Genomic DNA, 23700 nt, shown 5'->3' on the forward strand with positions numbered 1-23700 from the left:
TTGTGGGTCATGCATGCATGTGAGTAAGTGGTGGGTCCCACATTGATATTGATAACTAACGGGTCCCGCGTGTCATAACTCAAACCCCTAACCCCTTGTATTTTGCATTTCATTGTTAAACACGCCAAGTCGCATTGGATCTATAGTTGGCTGCAAAGATGTTGCACAAGAGCTATTTGTGTCAACTACGTTGCACTCCATCCAATTTGCCTCAAAGGTGTCGCACAGGAACTATTGACCCCATAGTATTAGTAAGAGCATCTCCAATAGACGGTTCATATGTAAAAATATTTCAATTTTGGATCTCCGGGAGCAAAAAATGTTGCTTCAACACATGGTCCATATGTATTAAAATTGGACCACCCCCACCCGGAGATGTAAAATACAATACCTCGTGATGCAAAATTCGCATCACGAGATACATCTGATGTAAAACCGCGGTTGTCCGCGAAATGACCAACCACCGGTTCATTTCATTTCGCGCTCGCGACCGACCACCTGCCCGAGCACCAGTCGCCAGAAATCGCCACCGCCACCACCAAAATCGTTGTTGCGGCCATCGCCCGAATCGTTGCCACGGCCCTCACCCGCGTCGCCTCCTCTATCGGAGGGCGTCTCGCGGCCGGCCCGTCGCCGCCCTCACCCGCGTCGCCTCCCCCGCCGGAGGGCGTTTAGCGGCAACCCCACCGCCGCCCTCGACCGCATCGCCTCCCCCACGGGAGGGTGTTGTGTGGCCGCCATGCCGCCGCCCTCACCCGAGTCACCTCCCCCATGGGAGGGCATCTCGCGGCCGCCCCTCCGCCGCCCTGTGTAGCTCCCTGACGCCGCCCCGCCGAAGATCCAGCTCTGCCTCACCCCGACCCCATCCGCCTCAGCCCCAGCCCGGCCCGGCCGCCTCCGCTCTGCCTGCCCCCGCCCGCACCGCATGTCGGCGCCTGCCCCTCACCCGCACTGCACGCCGCCGCCCAGCTCTCGTCCGCCTCCAACCCACGCTGCACACCACTGATCGCTCCCCACTCGGTCGCCGCTCCGACCTCTCTCCACCCACCGCTACCCCGACTCGCTCAGGCCGCTGCCGCCACCAGATGGCACCAAAGAACAACAACCATGGAGAAGAATATGTGCGGTTGTACAGTGGCTGAACACCAGCCGCGCGGCCGCCGGTCGTTTTTACATCTTTGTTTTAAACCATCTCTTGGAGTTGTTGTTTTACATCTCCGTTTTGGACCATCTTTTGAAGTTGAGCCTTTTCCGTAGATGTAAAATGCACTTTTTGGTGCCCCAATTTTTACATCACCGGTTTGGAGCATCCAAATATACATCATTTATTGGAGATGCTCTAAGAGCATCTCCGATAGATGATCCATATGTAAAAATACCTAACTTTTGGATCTCTGAGGGCAACAAACGCTGCTCCAATAGATGGTCCATATATAAAAACATAATTACATCACCGCCTCCGGCAGATGTAAAATACAACACTTAGTGATGCAAATTTCCATCACGATACATCTGATGTAAAACCGCGACCGCCCGTGAAACCACCGACCGTTCATTTTCCTTCCCGCTCGCGACCGCCCGCCCGCCCGAGCACCAGCCGCCAGAAATCACCGCCGCCACCGCCCAAATCACCGTCTCTGTCGCCGCCACCGCCCTAAATCACTGTCGCTGCCCTCTGCCGCCCTCGCCTGTGTCGCGTCCCCCGCCGCCCTCGCCCGCGTCGCCGCCCTCCGATTTGGGAAGCAGTCGTGGCAGGATTCGCCAACTCCGGCGGTCCGGCAGCCCGTATAGCTCCTTTCCATCGGCCGCCGATCTCCCTTCTCCTCTGTGTCGCCGTCCGCAGTAGCGACCGGCTACCAATCCAACCGCCGGCCGCATAGATTCATTATTTATTTGTGAAAAACTATGTTGTATTGTGCAAAACTATGTTGTATTTTGTTGCATTTGTATTGCATTTGATCTGGTTGGATGTGAAGAAGTGAAGAAGTATGTAATAATTTGATACCGTGGACATGTACAATTTTTTTATGTTGTTTTTAGATGTTTTTTTGCAATATGTGCGGCTGAACAGCAGCCGCGCGGCCGCCGGCCGATTTTACATCTTTGTTTTGGAACATCTGTTAGAGTTGTTGTTTTACATCTTCGTTTTTAACCATCTGTTGAAGTTGCCTCTTTTTCAAAGATGTAAAAAGCATTTTTTTTTGTGATGTAAATTTACAGCACCGGTTTACATCACCAAAATATGGACCATTTATTGAAGATGCTCTAAAAGGGTAATCTTGGTTGCCAAGTCTACAATAATTACAAGAGATCCTAAGGATCAATCTAACTAGGAAATTATCCTGGCTAATCTGTTAATTGTAATTATAAGATTATATGCTGATTTTTTTTATTTTTTTATTTTTTTGAAAAATGAGGAACAAAGCCCTCAGTTTCTGCGTTAATCGATGCATGCAGTCATATTATTAAAAAAACAAGATTACATGCTGATGCATATACATTAACAAGGTGTAAGATTCATGCTACTAACGCATAGTGCTTATACCAATTATTCACATCCTTTTTCCTTTTTGCAAGGATGTGCTGCGATTCGTTCTGATCCCACTCAAGGGTCATCTGAGGGCAACAGGACATGCACGGAGCTGAGCAAGAGGAACCCCATCCTCTACTGCGAGGAACACGCGTGCGCCGACAACTGCCACATCGAGGGTTTCATCGAGGGAGGGGAGTGCAACTGGCTGCGTTGCCTCTGCAACAAGCCCTGCTGAATCTTCTGCTGCTTCAGGATGTTGCGACCGATGCAACGAGTAATAACTAATAACATGCATCAAAGTGTTGACGTGCATTTTCACACACAAAAAAAAGAAGTGTTGATGCGCAAACTGTAACCGCAACAAATGTCCTCGCTAAAGTTTATCAACTTCCAGTTGCAAGCTATATAAATTTGAGGCATCTAAATATCAGTTGTTCTTGCAACTAAACTGTCAGATCATATGAAAAAATTATGTGCAGCAACACCAAATGGAATATTGCATCCCACCACCTAGGGGTAGTTACCCCACATGTCCCATATACAACCATGTGGTAGCATATATACTACTTTATCATTGTAAGTATGTTGATATACTATATATAGGATACTTTAAAGTGAGTTTCGTGAAAAAAATTGTAAGTTGATCCATGATTTTTATTATATTTATGAAATACATATATATTTATATGTAGAAAGAAGCATATCTAAAATACGATGCATACTATCAAAAAATTAATATATATACCACATAAACATTTTTATATACTACATAGTACGCGTACATATTCTCCAATTTAATAGATACTATATACAACATACAAAAACTCAAGTGGTGGTAACTACCATCAGGTGGTAGGAAATATTTGTCCTTCATCAAACGTAAACAAAGTTTGACTACGGACAAACCTACAAGTTCAATTATTTTAATACGGTGGTAGTACTTCATTTTATTATTTCTCATCTACTTTCTCGCCTTCTCGGTTGCTAACTTTTCGTCCCTGTCATTTTCGCACTGTTTAAAACCAAGTGTTAAGGATGTAAACAATTTTATCAACAAAACAAAAGTGGCCGTGTTATCACAATTCACGCGCATCTATCTTGTTGGGGTTTGTCATAGCCATCTTGAATAGCAAGTTTGATCATAACAAATGTAAACATCTTGTCAAAAGGCCAAAATACATCGAAGGTCCTAATTCTTTTCCAAAGGTGTCAAGTTAGTCATAAATCTTTAAAATTGCATATCTTGTTCCAATAATTATTTGAAGTCGACACAATAGGTCCTATGCAACTTCGATTTGCACTCGTGACGAGTTGATCATCGTCGTGTAGGAAGTTATGTCTTCAAATTAGGCTTTGATAGGGCTCAAATGAGAGGAAAAACGATTCACGAAAAGTTGAGTTTGTGTCATCGGTTGGATGAAAAACGAACGACCGTGTCCCTTCTTCTCTCTCGCGTTTCTCTTATTCCTTTGTCCGTCATCGAAGCCAGCCCAAGCCGAATGACTGCCTCCGCCACTCGTGGTGCTCCCGCAACAGCCTTACCACCCCCACGCTTCCCTCTTTGCCATCCACCTTGTGCTAATCTCATCCCTGCTGTTAGAGTATATTTCTCCGTTTGTGGTTTTGGTAATTGATGATAATCCCTATGGACTAATGGTTGCCTTAACTTATATTCGAAGGATTTGTCCATAGACACTTCTTGAAGTCCATCTGTTGGTTTCAAGAAGTTTATATGATGACCAAGGTGGTATTCAAGGAATTATCCAAAGAATGGTCATAAAGACACGAGGTTGATCAAGACTAAGACAAAGAGTAAATCAAGTTAATCAACACACAAAGCGTACAAGATGTACCGAGAGGGATCAAGTGATCCCATGGTATGGTAAGCATTGTCCATTATGCTTTTGTGTACTGACCCATGGTCTTCATGAGAGTTCTGTGTGAGGTTAGGTGTGTTTTCATGGGCTTGCGTCAAGAGGAAGATCTCATTCAACCCATGAAGGATGACATCAAGTGGTGATCGTCATCAAGTTTGCGGTGTGCAAGTTCAAGTGGAGCATCACGAAGACATCATGCTTGAAGCTTGTCGTCCATTGTGGTGGCAATAGACTTGTGAAGATGTGTTGAAGAGTGGATCACCCATAGTGGAGTATGGGGGAGCAATCATCTAGTCTTGATCGAGCCAACGCAATCAAGAAAGGTGGTCCATCTTGAGGAAGTCAAGATCGTCATATTCTAGCTCAAGTGTGTGCAAGGTATATGTTTGCCCTTGATAGGATTTTCTATTTTAGGATAGTTTGTCGTACTAACAAGGGGGATCTCAAGTGAGTAGCTTGATCGTATCATTCATTGAGAGCTCAAACCATTTGCATTCTTGCATCATCTTTCTTGGTTCTTATTTGGCAGTTCTCTTTGTGAGCATTAGAGCTTATGGTCATCTTTATGACAAGCTCGAGTTCATCGAAAACGGAGTTCATGTGCATCTTCTATGATGTTTTTTATGTTGGAGTCTTTGCCGGTTCTTCATTCGTTGAGGTTTCACATCTCTATATCATTGGCATTTTTCATAACTGCCTCTTCTTAAGATTTCCAACAAGCTTGAGTTTGCTCAATTCAGAGCTCATTTGCAGAAGTTATGGCAGTTCTGGTTTTCCTGTTTTTTTTCAGCGGTTGTACCGCTGTCCCGTGCGGTTGTACCTCCCACACTCTGGACAGTTGAACCGGCCCAACACAGGGCTTCAACCGAACATGGTTCTGTTGAGCTCCGGTTGTTGGGCGTGTTGGGGAACGTTGCATGGGAAACAAAAAAAATCCTACGCACATGAAGACCTATCATGGTGATGATCATCCACGAGAGGGAGATCGGATCCACATACCCTTGTAGATCGCTAAGCAGAAGCGTTAATAAACGTGGTTGATGTAGTGGTACGGCTTCACGATCCGTCCCACGAACCGTCCCACGATCCGTCCCACGAACCGTCTCACGACCCGTCCCGATCAAGTGCCGAACGGACGGTACCTCCGCGTTCCACACACGTACAGCCCGATGACAATCTCCGCCTTCTTGATCCAGCAAGATAGACGGGGATGTAGATGAGTTCCCCGGCAGCGTGAAGACGCTCCGGTGGTGGTGGTGATCTTATTCCTGCAGGGCTCGGTCCGAGCTCCGCAGAAAACCGATCTAGAGGAAGAACTACAAACTAGAGGAGAGGGCAGCACGTGGCAAAGTTGTGTCTCAAAAAGCCCTAAACCTCTAGTATATATAGGAGGAGAGAGGGAGGAGGCTTGGCCTCCAAGGGAAGCCCCTAGGGCTTCGGCCGAACCAAGGGAGGTGGAATCCTATTAGGCCACCTTCCTAATTTGAAACTCTTTCCACCTTTTGATCTTTTTGCCTTGTTTTTTTATTCCAGCCGCATGGGCCTTTAGGGGAGGCTTTGGCCAGCCCACCAAGGGCTGTTCTACCTCCTCTCACAGCCCATGAACCCTTTTGGGTCGTCACACCCCTCCCGGTGGTCAACGGTACCCTCCCGGCACATTCGGTACACTATCGATGAGGCCGAAACTTTTCCGGTGACCAAAACAGGACTTCCTATATATCAATCTTTACCTAAGGACCATTCTAGAGCTCCTCGTGACGTCGGGGTCTCATCCGGGACTTCAAACAACTTTCGGTTACCAACACATATAACTCAACTATACCGAAACGTCACCGAACCTTAAGTGTGCAGACCCTGCGGGTTCGAGAACTATGCAGACAAGACCTGAGACACTCTCCGGTCAATAACCAATAGCGGGACCTGGATGTCCATATTGGCTCCTACATATTCTACGAATATCTCTATCGGTTGAACCTCTATGTCAAGGATTCATATAATCCCGTATACTATTCCCTTTGTCCTTTGGTATGTTACTTGCCCGAGATTCGATCGTCGGTATCTCCATACCTAGTTCAATCTCATTACCGGCAAGTCTCTTTACTCGTTTTGTAATACAAGATCCCGTGACTAACTCCTTAGTCAGATTGCTTGCAAGGCTTGTTGTGATGTTGTATTACTGAGTGGGCCCCGAGATACCTCTCCTTCACACGGAGTGACAAATCCCAGTGTTGATCCATGCCAACCCAACAGACACCTTTGGAGATACATGTAGAGCACCTTTATAGTCACTCAGTTACATTGCAACGTTTGATACACACAAGGTATTCCTCCGGTGTCCGGGAGTTGCATGATCTCATGGTCATAGGAACAGATACATTGACATGCAGAAAAACAGTAGCAATAAACTGACACGATCATATGCTATGTTTATAGTTTTGGGTCTCGTCCATCACATCATTCTCCTACTGATGTGATCCCGTTATCAAGTGACAACACTTGTCTATGGTCAGGAAACCTTGACCATCTTTGATCAACGAGCTAGTCAACTAGAGGCTCACTAGGGACAGTGTGTTGTCTATGTATGCACACGTGTATTTGAGTTTCCAATCAATGTAATTCTAGCATGGATAATAAACGATTATCATGAACAAGGAAATATAATAATAACCAATTTATTATTGCCTCTAGGGCATATTTCCAACAGGGCGGCGGTGGACCGGTTGTACCGCTATATTACATAGCCCGATACAACCGGTGTTCCAAGCGGTTGTACCGCTTGGGACTTTGCCGTGTCCAACGCTCAGTTGGGCGGTTGTACTGGTCACAGCAGTTGTACCGCCTGCATCACCGGTTGTACCGCCCTTGTGTAATTCTGCATATAACGGGCAGATTTGTGGGGGGGGGGGGTATTTAAGGGGGTCTTCTTTCCCAATGATTTTCCATCTCTTGAGCTCGTGTTGCCCCCATTGTTGACCTTCTTAGGGCTTTCTATCTCTCAATCCCTCCAATGATTCTTCCTAGTTCTTGAGGGAAAAGAAAGAGGAGATCTGGATCCACATCTCCACAAATCATTTTCTCCTCTATGTGAGGGGAACCCCTTGGATCTTGATCTTGGAGTTCTTTGTGAGCTCCTTGTTCTTCCTCTCATATTCCTCCATAGCTTTTGTTGTTGTGGAGCGATTTGAGTGTGAGGGACTTGTCCACTTCGTGTGTTCTTGCCATTGCATTTGGTTCATCGATTTGAGTTCTCCACATACGTGGTAGTGAAGTTTGAGAAGCTTATTACCCTTGGGTACTTGGTACCCTAGAAATTGTTCTTCGTGGATGCTTTGGCATCCTAGAAGCTTGGTGGTGCCTCGGAGCTCAATCATTGTGGTGTAAAGCTCCATGCAAGCGTCGGGGTCTCCAATTAGGTTGTGGATATTGCCCCAAGCATTTGAGGTCATCTCGGAGCCACAATCCATTGTGGTGAAGCTTCGCAGTGTTGTTGGGAGCCTCCAATTAAGTTGTGGAGATTGCCCCAACCTTGTTTGTACGGGTTCGGTAACGCCCTCAAGGGTCCCTTAGTGGAATCACGGCATCTTGCATTGTACGAGGACGTGAGGAGATTACGTCGGCCTTAGTGGCATCTTGAGGAGCATTGTGCCTCCACACCGCTCCAAACAGAGATTAGCATCCGCAAGGGTGTGAACTTCGGGATACATTGTCGTCTCCGCGTGCCTCGGTTATCTCTTACCCGAGCCCTTTATTTATGTACTTTACTTTGTGATAGTCATATTGTTTCTTGTTATATCTTTCTATCACTTAGTTATTTATCTTGCTTAGCATAAGTTCTTGGTGCACATAGGTGAGCCTAGTTGTTTTAGGTTTTGTGCTTGACAAATTAAACATTAATTTTATTCCGCATTTGTTAAACCGTAATTATTTTAAAGCGCCCATTCATCCCCCCTAGGCGACATCCACGCCCTTTCACATGCCCATCTCTAAACCGGTGCACCACAATATTTTCCCGGCAAACTTAACACCCCCCCCCCTCCCGACCCGCACCCCGAACGTTCGCTGACGCGCCAACGGCTACGACTCATTCCTCGATGAGGCCTTGACTGCGTCCCTAGGCATCACTAAGCTCAACCCGGTGCCGCGGTGTTGAGCAACAAGGCATGATGCAACTTACATCTAGCTAAACTGCTTCAAAGATTGCTCCCTTTTTTAATGGGACACTCTACGCGTCGGTCGCCTCAGCAACCATTAGATCTTGTGACAACCAAGAGCCTAGTCTCGTCTTTATAATTTTACAACAACAGTTGTGTTACAGTACCTTTTTCAACAGATGTCATGTTGCAGAACCATTAGATCTTGTGCCGACCAAGAGCCTAATCTCGTTCTTACAATTTTACAACAACGGTTGTATTACAGTATCTTTTGCAACAGATGTCATGTTGCAGAACCATTAGATCTTGTGTCAACCAAGAGCCTAGTCTCATCCTTATAATTTTACAACAACGGTTGTGTTGTAGAAACTTCCGCAATGTTGCAAAGTATTTTTTTTCAAACATTTTTGTTTCGCGGAATCTTTTTTGCAACATGATCGCAACATAGCGCAGCGAATACGCGATGTTTGGTTCTACGGAATAGATTGAATGTGCGTTTCAGAAAGGCACGTGGCCCTGCTGATTGTCAGCGTTTCCCTTTTCTTTCTTTTTTTTCTTTTTTTGCGCACGATCTAATAATATGCTGCACTGCCCATCCTGCTTGCTGAGTGACATCAAACGGAGGAGAAAAGGGGGTTGAACCCGAGCAACTACGAGGGGCACGCCGTGTTACTCCATGGCGCCGATCCTGGAGTTTATCCACCGGAGGGCCGCCGCGGAGGTACCTACCAACCAGGCAGTGTCCTCGCTTGCCTGACTTGTTCGCACTGGCCTTGTACAACACCCTGTATAGCTGGGTGCCAGCACCGCTCAGCCGTGGGTGCCGGTTCGTCAAGTAGCCTGAATGGATCGTCGTGATGGTGAATCATGAGGACAATTTTTGTGTTTAGACCCTTTCAAAAAAGTTGATTCAGATTTGACCCAGTTTGCAAAAATTTCAGGATCTGATCCTCATCGCCTGACCCCTTGATACCGCTGCAATGGCTGGCGGTAGCATGTGCAACCCTATCGTCAAAGGGATCCGCTGGTAGGCACACACGCATACAGTGTCTACAACTTAGAAAAAAAAAATACAGTAGACGTGCAACCATACCGTTAGGGACCTCGGTGGTAGGTTGTTATACCCTAACGCCATCGAAACCAAAGTAGGAAAAGGGTCATATCCCGAAATTGTTGCACACTAGGGTCAGATCTAGCTAAACTTCATCCAAAGGGTCAAAACCGTGAATTTGGCCGAATCATGATTCAGCACACTCTCCACACAAGCTACTTTACCAACGTACTCTCCGAATACATCCAGAGCACACAGAATCACAATGCTCCGGCCAAGGCAAATTGGTTTGCATTACCATTGACTGGAGTACATAACTACTCTACAACCGTGTCTAATGGTTCACCACCAGATTTTGTACAGCAAAAACAACGCAGGGTATTCGACACCCCTTTGTTGGCAGCACAACCTTTCAGCCAAAAAGGTACCGTAAACGGGAGGTTTGGTTGGATCATCGCCTCCGAACTGGCACTTGACTCACCTATTTCCTAACATATACAAGAGGAAAACAAAAAAAGGCGGCTCTCATTCGCTGCGCACCGAGTTGTACTTCTCGGCAAGTGAAGAGGTGGACGTTATCTTGTTCATCAGATTCTTGAACTTCATGCTATAGTCACTGCCACTGCAGATCAAACAAACTAGTTAGGTCATGAATACTAAAGCGATGTTATTTTGACGAGCATAAAAGGAGGCTATGACCACCAGCGGATTGGCTATAGTGCAGTTTTGGTAACTATGAAAAAAGTAACAAAAAGGATGGCAGAGAATTCAAGTCTGATCTAAACCAGAATCAGCCGCCAGCTAGTAGGGCGGGATCAAGCCTTACCTGATGCGGCTTAGAGCGGCGATTGCTCGAAGAGCACTTCGGATCATGTCTTCGTTGCGATCAATCTCCTGCTTCACTGCATCACCCTTGGGTCTGTGGACGATTGTCTTCTCAAGGGGTTCAACTAATGAGTCCAAAACTGAAACAGGATCACAGTAGTAAATGTTAGAAAAGGCAGTCACAACATACGAAGCATCACTTTGAAGATCCTTGATTATAGCAAACCTGCAAGAACAGCAGAAGGGCACTTGTCTGCTAGCTTTGAGAGAATCAGATGGCAGGGCATTTTTACGTCATAATGATCTGCAATAAGCAGCACGATACGAACAACTAATTAGCATGTTCTGCACAAAATACACATTCAACAAGATTATGATAATATAGGTGATATGCCATCTTAGGGTTCAGAAAGAAACAAAAAGAGAAACACATAATAACAGATAATGGAGACCATTTATCCTGAAGAAAAACTGAAAGCCATGCTATAGATATAAAGTATCTTCTCAAAATAATAAAGGTAAGTTCAACATCACCAGTTCTATGCAAGTCCAGGCCTATATCGCTACAATGAAATTGAGAAGAACGATATGTGATGCCCCATGCAGCCCTGTCGAACGTGGACAAAATTTGGCTTGCCATTTTTTTGGCTAAGCCCGGCCAGTTAATTGGCAAGAATCATTTACAGGAATGGGTGAGCGAACTAAGGGCTGTTTGGATTGCTTCCCTTAGCTGCCCATCCAAAACATTGGTCGTTGACCAGGCTTGTGAGGCCGTTTGGATGAGCACCAATGTTTTGGTGCACCCAGCCCACCTTAACGCTGCTAGTCTACATCTAAGCCAAATTGTTGGCAAGGTGCCGCGGCGAAATCACCCGCCAATTATTTAGTGTGCCCTCTTTTGGCAGGGATGGCTCTGAACAAAACCAAACAACCCCTCAAAGCCAAAAAAAATTGGCACCAAACCAAGCGAGAGGAAAAATATTAAGGTCTAACAATTTCTTGGCAGGTCTAATCCAGCACCAACCAAACACACGAAAAATACCGTGATGAAATATATAATGTCTTAAACTGTACTTACCACCTAAGCCAGATAACAGGAAAGGAACGATGAAGGACGATGGATTCAATTGATCAAGACAACTATCCAGCAACGTGTCCACGCATTCAAAGGCAGCTTTCCTAAGTTCAAGCCCATCATCAACGACATGCTTGAAAGGCCCTAGATCAACTGTCCTGATCAATTCTTGCTGCAAAGAAGGAAATCGTTACCTCCTAGCTGTAAATTATATGTAACGCGGCCAGAGGCCAGACCATAAGTACTGACAGGAAATAAGCAAAAAAATAGGAAATGATACCTTCACAACAGTCTGGTCATACAAAAGAGGCAGTAATTCAGGAAGAAGACCTTCGATCAAATTTGGCTTGTTGTGGGCAGCTGTACTCAATGCCAGGACGGCTGCACGTCTCACATGCTACAGAGTGCAAGTAACAAATGCAATTGTCATCTCCACATAATTGTTTGCAAACATTAGTTTTAAGGATGTAAATACTATTTCAAGTAAAGTTACCCTGTCACCATCTTTAATTAGCATAAGGAAAGTAGAAATCTCAGAGTACATGATTGCATCTATCTTTCCAGAACGTTCAACAATTGAATATTTTATAGCAATGGCAACTGTAGCCCTTGTGTTTGCTGCTGGGCTACATGAACGTTCCTACAAAATTATACGAAATGCCACATTAGATCTCATATCATAAAGTAAATGAAACATGGGGGTGTAACTTTGCTGATCCGCACCTTCAGAGCAGGGATTAATTTGTTAGGTTCAATCAGTGCAATTTTGCCTAAACACTCAGCAACCACATTCCGAACTCCTTCCTCCTCACTTTCACAGTGATTAAATAGCAACGCCAATATCTTCACAATGTTCGAGTCCTGGAGCTCACTTTGGCCAGTATGATCAACAGACTGCCGTGCAATTACCTGATAGGCATTGCACATAAGAGCACAAATTAAACAGCAGTCTTATGGGAGGTGCTTTTTACAAAAATAATTTCATTAGAAACCTACCTCTTTCAGTGAATGAAGCAAGAGATACTGCTTCTTCTGTTGATTGTCAATCTGATCCAAGATGAATGGCAAATACTTGGATAGATTGCCAACAGCAATGTTTCCAAGAGCATACGATGCTGCAGACTTTATCTCCTCAAAAGGTGACTGGAACGACTCGATGACAATGTTCTCAATTTGAACATGATTGCTGAGGTCCTTCCTTCTTCCAATTTCTCCCAAACATAACAAGGCCATGTGTTGTTTAGCCTGAAAAACACATTATAAGCAATTAAAAATGACCAAGAGAAGGGCATAATATATCTTTGAGTCAAACATAAGTATGCAGTTAACCAATAGTAAATAATATTGATTTGCAGATGCCCATATGACGGAGCACTAACTCTACCATCAAGACATTACGATTTGCCTAAGTATAGCTCAAAGTTTTAAGATCATTAGACTATGGCACAAAGAGCAGCACACACATAAATTATTAGAACAGTGAACCACATATGAAACAAACAGAGAACATGTATGGTATCCCAATTTCACAATGCTACTAGATAGACGATGCCCATGAATGATTTTTTTTTAAGCTATGTAAATGAATAAAGGCATGTTATCTCAAAGAACACAAGAATGGCATGATATAAATGCGCAAATATGGTGCAGAAGACATGCATGGTCAGGAAAAGCCTTACAGAATTAGTTGAACTGTCATCATTTAGAATGCCTTTAAGCATTTCAACAGTTGATGCACATTTCTGATCACCAGCTGCTAAGCATAGCACAGCAACACACTGTGCAATAGAGGATAGTGCCTGCTTGGAAAGACCGCCTGACTGTGATGGCTTGGCAGTTGAAATAAGGGAGTCCAACAATGTTTCAAAGCTTGTATTTGCAGACTGGACCAGTGAAGCAAAAAACTTCTGTAGCGCCTGCAATAGAAACAATGTCCTCTGTCAGTAGGAGAATAAGAAGAAATCAAGTATTTATATTTAGATATGAAAATATATACCTGTAGTGCTTGTCCTTGCAACAAAGCACTCCTGATCAAAATAAGGGCCTGAGGCAAAACTTTATGTCTCACAGCTAAACCGACATTTTTAATGGATCTTCTGTCAACCATTATTGTGCAACACAGCTCCAATGCAAGAGCAGCCATATGCAAATCGATGTCACTGCCACAATAGATAATCCAACATCAATCTTCCTGGTAGGCAGGAAATGGAGATTTGTTGAAGAAAGCTAAGCAAGGATAGAACCTTATGAGAGTAGAAAGTTCAGCTATTATCGTTTCATAAGAGGACGAGCCAATTTGACCACCATATGTGACAACCAGAGAATTTAGGGTCCCCAATGTTGCCTGCCTGAGTGCTCTGTTGGCCTGTTGTAAGGGGGCAGCAAAAGAAGTTAGTCTTCAATTTTAATGCCCTGTTTGACATACATGATTTTTTAAGTTACAAAATCAAAACAAACAATGTGTATAATACATCTATACCTTTCGAAGGAAAGCTGTGAGCTCAGAAATGACATGGTCCAGGACGCATGACAGATCAATCCGAAGAGGTGAATTCGCAATCACCGCAAATGCCTGTAAAGGAATGAACATTTTGAAAATGCAACAGAACCAAGAAAAGCAGTGAATCTGCGTACTATCAACTACTACAGGAAAACAGAGAATAAACAAAACTTTCTGAAAACACCACCAGTGGGCATAAGAAAATGATGACAGGGTATACAACTAAAACTGTAGACAAGACCCACACAAATAGATTGGTATACTACGGTATTGTACTAAAGCTATCTTTAAATCAATGAACCCGCCACGAAAGCATCTCTATCCCAAGCAACTCAGCAAGATGCGAAAGCATCTCTATCCCAAGCAACTCAGCAAGATGCATTGATCAAAACATTTATGTTTGTTTTTCTACCATTGAGTAGAACACTGAGAATTTAACTCAACATTTACCATCATGTCCCTGTTAGTTTTGGTTCTGAAGGTATCGTTGATTGCTTACCTTGACAGCTGTGAGTCGTGTTATTTCATTGCCCATCCTATCAACAAGTATGGGAAGGCATGACGGTAATTCCCTTTGAAGACCATCACCAAAAGTAGCGATGACAAGGCTCATGCAAGATATGGCGCACTCTTTAACTTCCTGGCAAAACAGAATCACATGAGGGAGGGAGAGGCAGGGGGGGGGGGGGGGGGGGGGGGGGTACGTAGATTGTGATCTAAACCTGATCTTGATCTTGATTCGCCAAGCGGCCCAATATAGCTTTATAGATTGGACTAGTATATGGCCTGAAATCTATGGAACGTGCCTGTGTAACAGCAGAACGAGAGTTTAAAATAGCACCATAACTGGGTGCCTATAACATCAGCACATGGAGTACAAGGCTGACCTCAAAGTTTGGACGGATGACTCGGACAAGCTCCCCACACACCCGTAAAGCCTCAGCTGTGACTTTGTAATATCTATCTCCAATAGCAGATAATATTGGACCAGAAAGTGCCTGGAAATTTTATTTCGCGTTCAGTTATGAGTAACAGCACAAGTGTCTTTCAGTAGTTTATCAAAGATAGTAGCTATAATACCTCGATGTATGGATGAAACACAGAGGGTGAATGTGAAGCCATAACAATCCTAGTAAATGCAAGGGCTTCAATCTTCAAGTTGGAGGTAGAAGATTTGTCCTATAAGAAATAGACAGTGAGTTAAAAATAATAAGTCCTACACAAGAAGCTACTTAGAAAATGAAACCCACTAACATTCAAAGCCTTCTCAATCCCAGGAACAAGTGACCCAAAATGATCAGTAAGGCAATCTGGTAATACAACAACAAGCTCCTTCAATACTGCGAATGCTCCCACCTGGAAATGCCAACAAAGCAATATTAAATCATGATGGTGAGTCATACAGATGCTTTGCAAGAGTTTAAGAACAACCTTTGTCTTGATTGATTTTTCACGCAACTGCCTATTGATAGACTTGACAACTTTGGGTACTTCTTGCTTCAGCAACCATCTAGGGCTGCAAAGTAAAACGTTTGAATACAGGCTCAGTGCACAGAACTTGCAATCACAATAAACAAACACTTTCCTACTAAGCACAGCAAGTTAACTATATAAGGATTTTTGTATACAAATATGTGCCATGTTTTAACCAACATAGGCTCAGTTAGGATATTATAATCCAAAGAGAAAACATCTAGTATCTACCATAAATTCCATAAGAATCTGGTAAGAATGGGTAAAAAGGTAAAACGGATATTTTGTTTACCTAGACTCATCAATGTCACAACCTTGTCCTTTTGTCACATTGCCAGTTTGGCGTAACAACTCAATAAATGTGTTGAAGATGTCCATCTAGGATCAAAGAGAAGCTTTGTAAGATTTGATATACAATGACAATTCAAATATAATTTAGCAATGCAATGACATGCGGTTACCTTTACGTTCTCCTCTCTTTCCCTAAAGCGGTCAATTAACTTTGGACAAGCCTGCAAACAACAGAATAACTTACACCAAGTTCCATAGAGCCAGGCACTAAATTGAGTAGTTAATTTTCAAAACAGGTAATAAATGGTTGGGATCAGCTTAAAAACAACAACAACAACAACAACAACCAAGCCTTTCAGTCCCAAACAAGTTGGGGTAGGCTAGAGTTGAAACCCATAAGATCTCGAAGCCAAGTCATGGCTCTGGAACGTGGATAGCAAACTTCCACGCACCCCTGTCCATGGCTAAGTCTTTGTCGATATTCCAAACCTTCAGGTCTCTCTTAACGGACTCCTCCCATGTCAAGTTTGGTCTACCATGACCACAACAACAACAACAACAACAACCAAGCCTTTCAGTCCCAAACAAGTTGGGGTAGGCTAGAGTTGAAACCCATAAGATCTCGAAGCCAAGTCATGGCTCTGGAACGTGGATAGCTAACTTCCACGCACCCCTGTCCATGGCTAAGTCTTTGTCGATATTCCAAACCTTCAGGTCTCTCTTAACGGACTCCTCCCATGTCAAGTTTGGTCTACCATGACCCCTCTTAACATTCTCAGCACGCTTTATCCGTCCGCTATGCACCGGCGCTTCCGGTGGCCTCCGTTGAATATGTCCAAACCATCTGAGACGATGTTGGACCAGCTTCTCTTCAATCGGTGCTACCCCAAGTCTCTCTCGTATATCGTCATTCCGTACCCGATCCTTCCTTGTGTGGCCACATATCCATCTCAACATGTGCATCTCTGCTACACCTAACTGTTGGATATGTCGTCTCTTGGTTGGCCAACACTCCGCGCCATACAACATCGCAGGTCGGATAGCTGTCCTATAAAACCTGCCTTTTAGCTTTTGTGGCACTCTCTTGTCACAGAGTACGCCAGAAGCTTGGCGCCACTTCATCCACCCAGCCTTGATTCGGTGGCCCACGTCTTCATCGATATCGCCATCCTTCTGCAACATGGACCCCAAATATCGAAACGTGTCTCTCTCCGGTACCACCTGCCCACCAAGGCTAACCTCTCCATCCTCGTGCCTAGTAGCACTAAAACTGCACCTCATGTATTCAGTTTTAGTTCTACTAAGCCTAAAACCTTTCGATTCTAGAGTCCGCCTCCATAACTCTAACTTTCTATTAACCCCCGTTCGGCTATCATCGACTAGCACCACATCATCCACAAAGAGCATACACCATGGGATATCTCCTTGTATATCCCTTGTGACCTCATCCATCACCAAATCAAAAAGATAAGGGCTCAAAGCTGACCCTTGGTGTAGCCCTATTCTAATCGAAAAGTCATCGGTGTCGCCATCACTTGTTCGAACACTTGTCACAACATTATCATACATATCCTTGATGAGGGTAATGTACTTTATTGGGACTTTGTGTTTCTCCAAGGCCCACCACGTGACATTCCGAGGTATCTTATCATAGGCCTTCTCCAAATCAATGAACACCATATGAAGGTCCTTCTTTTGCTCCCTGTATCTCTCCATCAGTTGTCGTACCAAGAAGATGGCTTCCATGGTAGACCTCCAGGCATGAAACCAAATTGGTTTTTGGTCACGCTTGTCAACCTTCTTAAGCGGTGTTCAATGACTCTCTCCCATAGCTTCATAGTATGGCTCATCAGCTTGATTCCGCGGTAATTAGTACAACTTTGAACATCCCCCTTGTTCTTAAAGATTGGTACTAAAATACTCCGCCTCCATTCTTCGGGCATCTTGTTTGACCGAAAAATGAGGTTGAAAAGCTTAGTTAGCCATACTATCGCTATGTCTCCAAGGCCTCTCCACACCTCGATGGGGATACCATCAGGACCCATCGCCTTGCCTACTTTCATCCTTTTTAACGCCTCCTTAACCTCACACTCCTGGATACGTCGCACAAAGCACATGCTGGTATCATCAAAGGAGTCGTCTAGCTCAATGGTAGAGCTGTCAACCTCTCCATTGTAAAGGTTGTCAAAGTACTCCTGCCATCTACGCTTGATCGCCTCATCCTTCACAAGAAGCTGATCATCTCCGTCCTTGATGCATTAGACTTCGCCGACATCCCTCATCTTCCTCTCCCTAATCTTGGTCATCTTATAGATGTCCCTTTCGCCTTCCTTAGTGTTTAAACGTTGGTAGAGGTCCTCATACGCCCGACCTCTCGCTTCACTCACCGCCCGCTTTGCAGCCTTCTTCGCCACCTTATACTTCTCCATGTTAGCTGCACTCCTGTCCAGATACAGGCATCTGAAACAGTCCTTCTCCCTAATAACCTTCTGGACCTCATCGTTCCACCACCAGGTGTCCTTAGCTTCCCTTCTACTTCCCTTGGTCACCCCAAACTCCTCTACAGCGACCTTCCGCAAGAAGGATCAGCTCAAAAACATCACTAACAATATGAACAAAATGGAATCATGCTGCCAGGAAGAACGAGATTGTTAAAGCACAGTATGGTGGATTAACTTGCTGCCATCAACATACCTCCTGATACATCTTAGACAACATTTGAGGACGAGATACTATAATTGCAGACAGACACTTCGCTGATGCCCGTCGAACCTTCCAGCTTGCATCCTCATCATCTGTGTATTCATCCGCACTCTCACTGGGAGAAAATGTTAAAAGATATTTCAATTACCTCAATATGAAACACGATTTCAGTATTATAAGAATATAAGTAACATACTCATCATCTTCCTCATCCTGTACTTCATCGTCAGTATCCTCCTCCATGCTATCGGTGTAATTAGGATCATAGCTTACATATTCCAAAGCAAGATTCAAAATACCATCACAATGTGGAGAAATATCTCTTGGACATCTGAGCATAAAGCTCTCAAGGGCCTACAAGATGGAGGTAATTTATAGTCACAGAGAAGCAATGGTAAGAGTAATCGAAGGTATGAACTTAACATAATTTTTCACCTGCAAGCTATATTCACGGAGCTCTTCATCATTTTCTGATGCACTTGTACAATAGCTAATGAGCAAAGGAACAGCTTCGGCAAGGTGTGGTCCAAACCGGTATCCAACTGACCGACTGTATGTCAAAATAAATTATATTAAACTATTGATGAGTTGCAGTGATCAAATGAATTTAACCTAACAAATCTCTTGTACTTCCCTCCATCCAAAAATAATTTATCCCTGGGTATTATATCATCCAGCCAGATTTTTTTCCTAGATATGTTATCAATTTGAACTAGCCAATTTTCAATTTGGATAGTTCCTACAAGCTGTTCTGAACAAATTTTTACAGCAGTTGGAAGGTCAAAGCATATACCTGAGAGCACCAATCATCTGGATATTTGTTCGGGTTATATCAGATTTTGCCCTTTTATTTTTCAGCAATTGGACAACTTCTGACGTTGCCTTGGCTAATAGATCATCTGACAAACATGGAGCAAGTGATGCTGCCACATAAAGCTGACACATTAGTCACTATAAATAACTAAGATTGTTCAATCATTTGCAAGCATGAACAATCAAAATAACTGCAAAATGCATTCAGGCGTACCTATGCACGAAACTGACTTTTTTCTGACACTTGCTTGAGTGGAGCTCAGCTGGGTTAAAAGTGCAGTGAGCATAAACGCATGATCTTTCATGATCACGTTGCCGAATCTATGAAGCACATCACCTAATATATCAAGACATTCACATTTAATTTCAGCACTCTTTCCCTGTCAACAAAAGAAGAAATGTATCAAGACAATTGCATTTAATTTAAAAAAAAAAACTGATGAGCCATGAAACAAGTACAAACATTTTTTATGTTACAAACCCTTGAAACCTAGAAATGTATTTGCAAGTTTCATTTTCATAAGCATATGGTACGGCTGCCGTACAATTATGCTTCCAGATAATAGAACAAGAGGCAACAGATAACAGTAAGAAGAAATGAAAGTAAACCAAATGCTACCAATCAGCCCTAATTAAAGGATATGTTGAACATTCACAATAAATTCATGCAAACTGTGTACGTAATTTATTGCTGATTTTCCAGCTAATACTTAAGTTAATATTGCATTACCTTTTCTGTGGAACATCTGAATAAGTTAAAACTTAAGGGGCCTACAGATAACCAAGGGAAATTCAGGCAGCAATAAAACAGACTAAAAACTTACATTGGTGACACCATTGATTAGCTGCGGGGCAAGAGAAACTAAAATCTTTTCAGAAAGTGATGCCGTAGTAACTTCCACAATGATTGTCTTCAGAGCTATACTGGCAATATCACGATGCTGCTCCTTTCCATTGAGTAATTTATCACAAAGCTTGTCGGTCATCTCCACTACTCTATCCTCGCTTGCCTTCTTAACAAGTGGAGCCAAGCTAACCAATAAAAAATAAGAGTAAATTTAGTGAATGTATAGAAAAATAATCGGTAACCAAATTTCTCTGCAAAAAAGTAACCCCGTAGATCCAATAATTGATGCATAAGAAAACATAACAAACTTTAAAAAATATTATTATAGCAAATGAATAAGCAAGGAATGATGGAATCTTAAGATAAAATAGCAGGCTAATGCATCTGACAGGTAGCATTATAAGAATGTTCAAAAATTCTAGCAGGACGGAGGAGATAATAATCAACAATAACAAGATATTAACATACAAAATCCTTACTTCCCCAATCCAACACCATGCAAGCATGGTAAGACATCAAGAACACAAACAATGGATTAAGTAAGAAAGTATTTTACAGGAAAGGTACCATTTCACAGCTAAACCAGAAACATCTCCTGAAGCATCTTCCAGTTGTTGAAGAACAATATTAGTCAACTTTGATTCAAGGTCTTGGTCTGCTTTGAAACTCTCTTTGTTCAACTCACTAAGCAGATCTGATGTGGCCATATATCTATAGTCTTTATCTTTCCCTGTCATCTGAAAGCACATATACAAGGAAAAAATGTTACCGAGCGAAAACTGAGGATTCCTTATCAAGAAATGTAAATTGGTGTAATAGATACCTTCTCCAAGATGCCAGTTATGTTCATATTCGCCATTGCACCAAACCTGTGTTCAAGTCCTTTTCACGAAGATATTCGGTAGTCTAAAAAGCAAATTAAGCAATGAGAAATGTTCAATTGCTGACAGCCTAACAGCATCTGTGTTGCTAAGTGCATAGATTTTAAAGCTGTGCCAAACCAAACAGAATCGGTGCAGGATGCATTCTGTTGGGAGTAGGACAAGTACCCTAGATGGAGAAAAAACAGGCAAAAAATATTTATAAACAATCTAATGTGTAGATCAAACACCTGACGACTCGCTTCATACCTATGTGCCTACCACATGCGCTACGTGTATGTTGTGTTACTAATGAAAATATATTAATTACTTATGTGTAGATCAAACACCTGACGACTCGCTTCATTTTCCTAACGAGAAGAATGTTTGTAACTCCGAGCCACGCTTGACAGAAAAGAAGGCATTCTACATCATGTTACTGTTTTCGCCCTAAACAACTAATTAAACTAATTTGTAAACAAGATTAAAAAAGGCATAAATCTATATGTCAAGCAATTTAATACTTCGAACAGGACAAATAAGAACGACATTAACACGTGTTCATTTATATACTTCTAACACCAGCAACAAACCAAAATTAGCACAACATAAAGTCCCCTGTGCAATTACAGACATCGCATAAACCGTATGCAAATCTCCCGTGCTAAACATGAGTTTTGAGTACACAACAATGACGTTATTAATACGGTAACAGAGGAAATTTCAAACCAAAATCGCTCACACAAAGTGGTTCTCCCGACCCGATACATGACAAATCACCGTAATAAAAGTTAAGCCATCAGAGAGCAATGACGTGTCGTGCAGGCCACGGCTCAGGACTAACCATGCTCACCCATACCATCGGCCCCGACTCCCAGACCACTTCAGCGTCAAACCGAGAAACAACAAGCCTAAGCTTAACCCAGTAAACCCAGGTCAAACACACCAGAAGAACAGCAGCGGTTGAATTACACACCTATTTATATAATTACATCCAAATAAATGAACCAAGCCGGTTATACACCATCATCTAAGATAAACATCACGTGAGTCTCTAACAAACTACTCCCTCCGTTTCATAATATAAGTCTTCGTAGAGATTCCACTAGAGGACTACATACGGATGTATATAGACATACTTTAGAGGGTAGATTCATTCATTACTTTGTATGTAGTCCCTTAATGAAATCGCTTAAAAGACTTATATTTAGGAACGGAGGGAGTAGTATAGAAAGGTATGGCCTCAGACTTAGTATCACATAAACATATAAACATCGTTTGCGTCAGATTTGGCATGGCATCAAATTTAGACATTTGCGTCAGTTTTAGCATCAGATCAGCCCTATTAGCAGTTTCCAGATCAAAATAGCTTCAGAGTAAGCAAATCAAACCAAAAACAGTCCTCATACAGGGGAGGAGGATTTTGGGAAACGGGAGCTTGACCCCCCACAGCCAGCAATGCTGTGCAACTAACAGGAGCGGGAGTGGATAGGAGGAGGGGGAGAGGGCGATGGGAGAAGGATGAGGGGGAGGGGAGGGCGGCAGAGCAGTCCCTGCTCTCCCGAGCGCGCGGGGGGGAGGAGGCGCTGAACCTTCGCAGCGACGACGAAGCGCGCCGGCGACGAGTCGGTGAGATCCGCAGGGCGTCGAGCGTCGCAGGAGAGAGAACGAGGGGTGGGGAGAGCGGAGGAAGATGGGGAGCGTGAAGCCGACGGGGAGGAGAAGCCTACCTCTTCAGCGCAGGCGGGCGCGGGCGCGGGGGCGGAGGACGGGGTCGATCTGCCGCCGTGAGCTCCGATCGGAGCGAACCCTCGCCGGAAAAGGCTGGCGCTCGCCGGGGAGGTGGGGATGGAAAGCTGTAGCAGCAGCAGCAGCAGGAAAAAACCCTCGCTAAAAGCCTGAAAGCCTTTTCCGTTTTATTAGGAGAGAATTCCTTATTTATTTAAGTGCTTAAATTTTATGCCTTATTTGGCATCGATAAATAATTTCTTCCTTATTAATAATGAGACTAAAATTTATGCATTTTATAACATTTTTGTGTATTTTAAATCTAAATGATAGTTTAAAAGACTATTTTGCCCCTCATGTGATCTGTTTGTGTGCACGCGTGTGTGCTGCTGCTTGTGTCTGCGCGCGCGCACGTGACACGCTGCGTGTTTGTGTGTGTGCTGATGTGTGCGTATGTTGCTACATGTGATGTTGCATGCGTCCATGTGTGTGATGCATGTGCATGCATGCGTGTGTCCTTCTGCTGCATGTGTGTTGTTGTATGTGTGCGGGTGCGTGTGTGTTGTTGTGTGTGCGCGTGCGTGTGTGTATGTGTTGTTGTTGTTGCGTGTGTGTGTTACTGCTCCGTATTGCACTAATGTTGTTTGGGTGTCATTGGCGTGTACACACACATATCATACAAGGGATAAAACGATCTTCTTAGATGTCATATAGGCTTAAAATTAACGAAAATGTTATAAAGGGCATAAAATTTAGGCTCGTTGTTATATAGGAAAGAAAAAGTTTACCAGTATTAAATAAGGAAATAAAATTTAAGATAATGTTAAATAAGGAATTCTCTCTTTTATTATCCTTGAGACGCGAGACGAGACTTCCTTGCGGATGTGTAGCGTACAAAATAGAAAGTAGGCCGACCCTGGAAGTTTAGCGGTCCACTGTGGGCCGATAACGCACAAACTCGGTTTCGTAATTG

The 23700-nt window shown here is 43.5% G+C and overlaps 1 protein-coding gene across 1 annotated transcript; it reads right to left on the reverse strand.

The window, feature by feature from the left end:
• Positions 1 to 9831: 9831 nt before the first annotated feature.
• On the reverse strand, positions 9832 to 22883 carry LOC123399975 (cullin-associated NEDD8-dissociated protein 1-like). Its single transcript, XM_045094364.1, has 29 exons — positions 22730 to 22883; positions 20963 to 21045; positions 20707 to 20876; positions 20117 to 20324; positions 19507 to 19672; positions 19273 to 19402; positions 18915 to 19029; positions 18676 to 18833; positions 18471 to 18594; positions 15947 to 15997; positions 15778 to 15863; positions 15444 to 15528; positions 15267 to 15368; positions 15093 to 15191; positions 14900 to 15010; positions 14735 to 14818; positions 14512 to 14652; positions 13992 to 14084; positions 13756 to 13877; positions 13509 to 13671; positions 13192 to 13428; positions 12509 to 12757; positions 12236 to 12421; positions 12006 to 12152; positions 11793 to 11909; positions 11516 to 11684; positions 10664 to 10741; positions 10439 to 10577; positions 9832 to 10234 (listed from the first exon to the last, which is right to left on the reverse strand). Exons 2-29 carry the CDS (start codon positions 20996 to 20998, stop codon positions 10138 to 10140), a joined length of 3663 nt encoding a protein of 1220 aa, XP_044950299.1. The 5' UTR covers positions 20999 to 21045; positions 22730 to 22883; the 3' UTR covers positions 9832 to 10137.
• Positions 22884 to 23700: the final 817 nt, after the last annotated feature.

This window comes from Hordeum vulgare, chromosome 5H (assembly GCF_904849725.1).
Source record: "Hordeum vulgare subsp. vulgare chromosome 5H, MorexV3_pseudomolecules_assembly, whole genome shotgun sequence".
In the NCBI taxonomy this organism is placed as follows: domain Eukaryota; kingdom Viridiplantae; phylum Streptophyta; class Magnoliopsida; order Poales; family Poaceae; genus Hordeum; species Hordeum vulgare.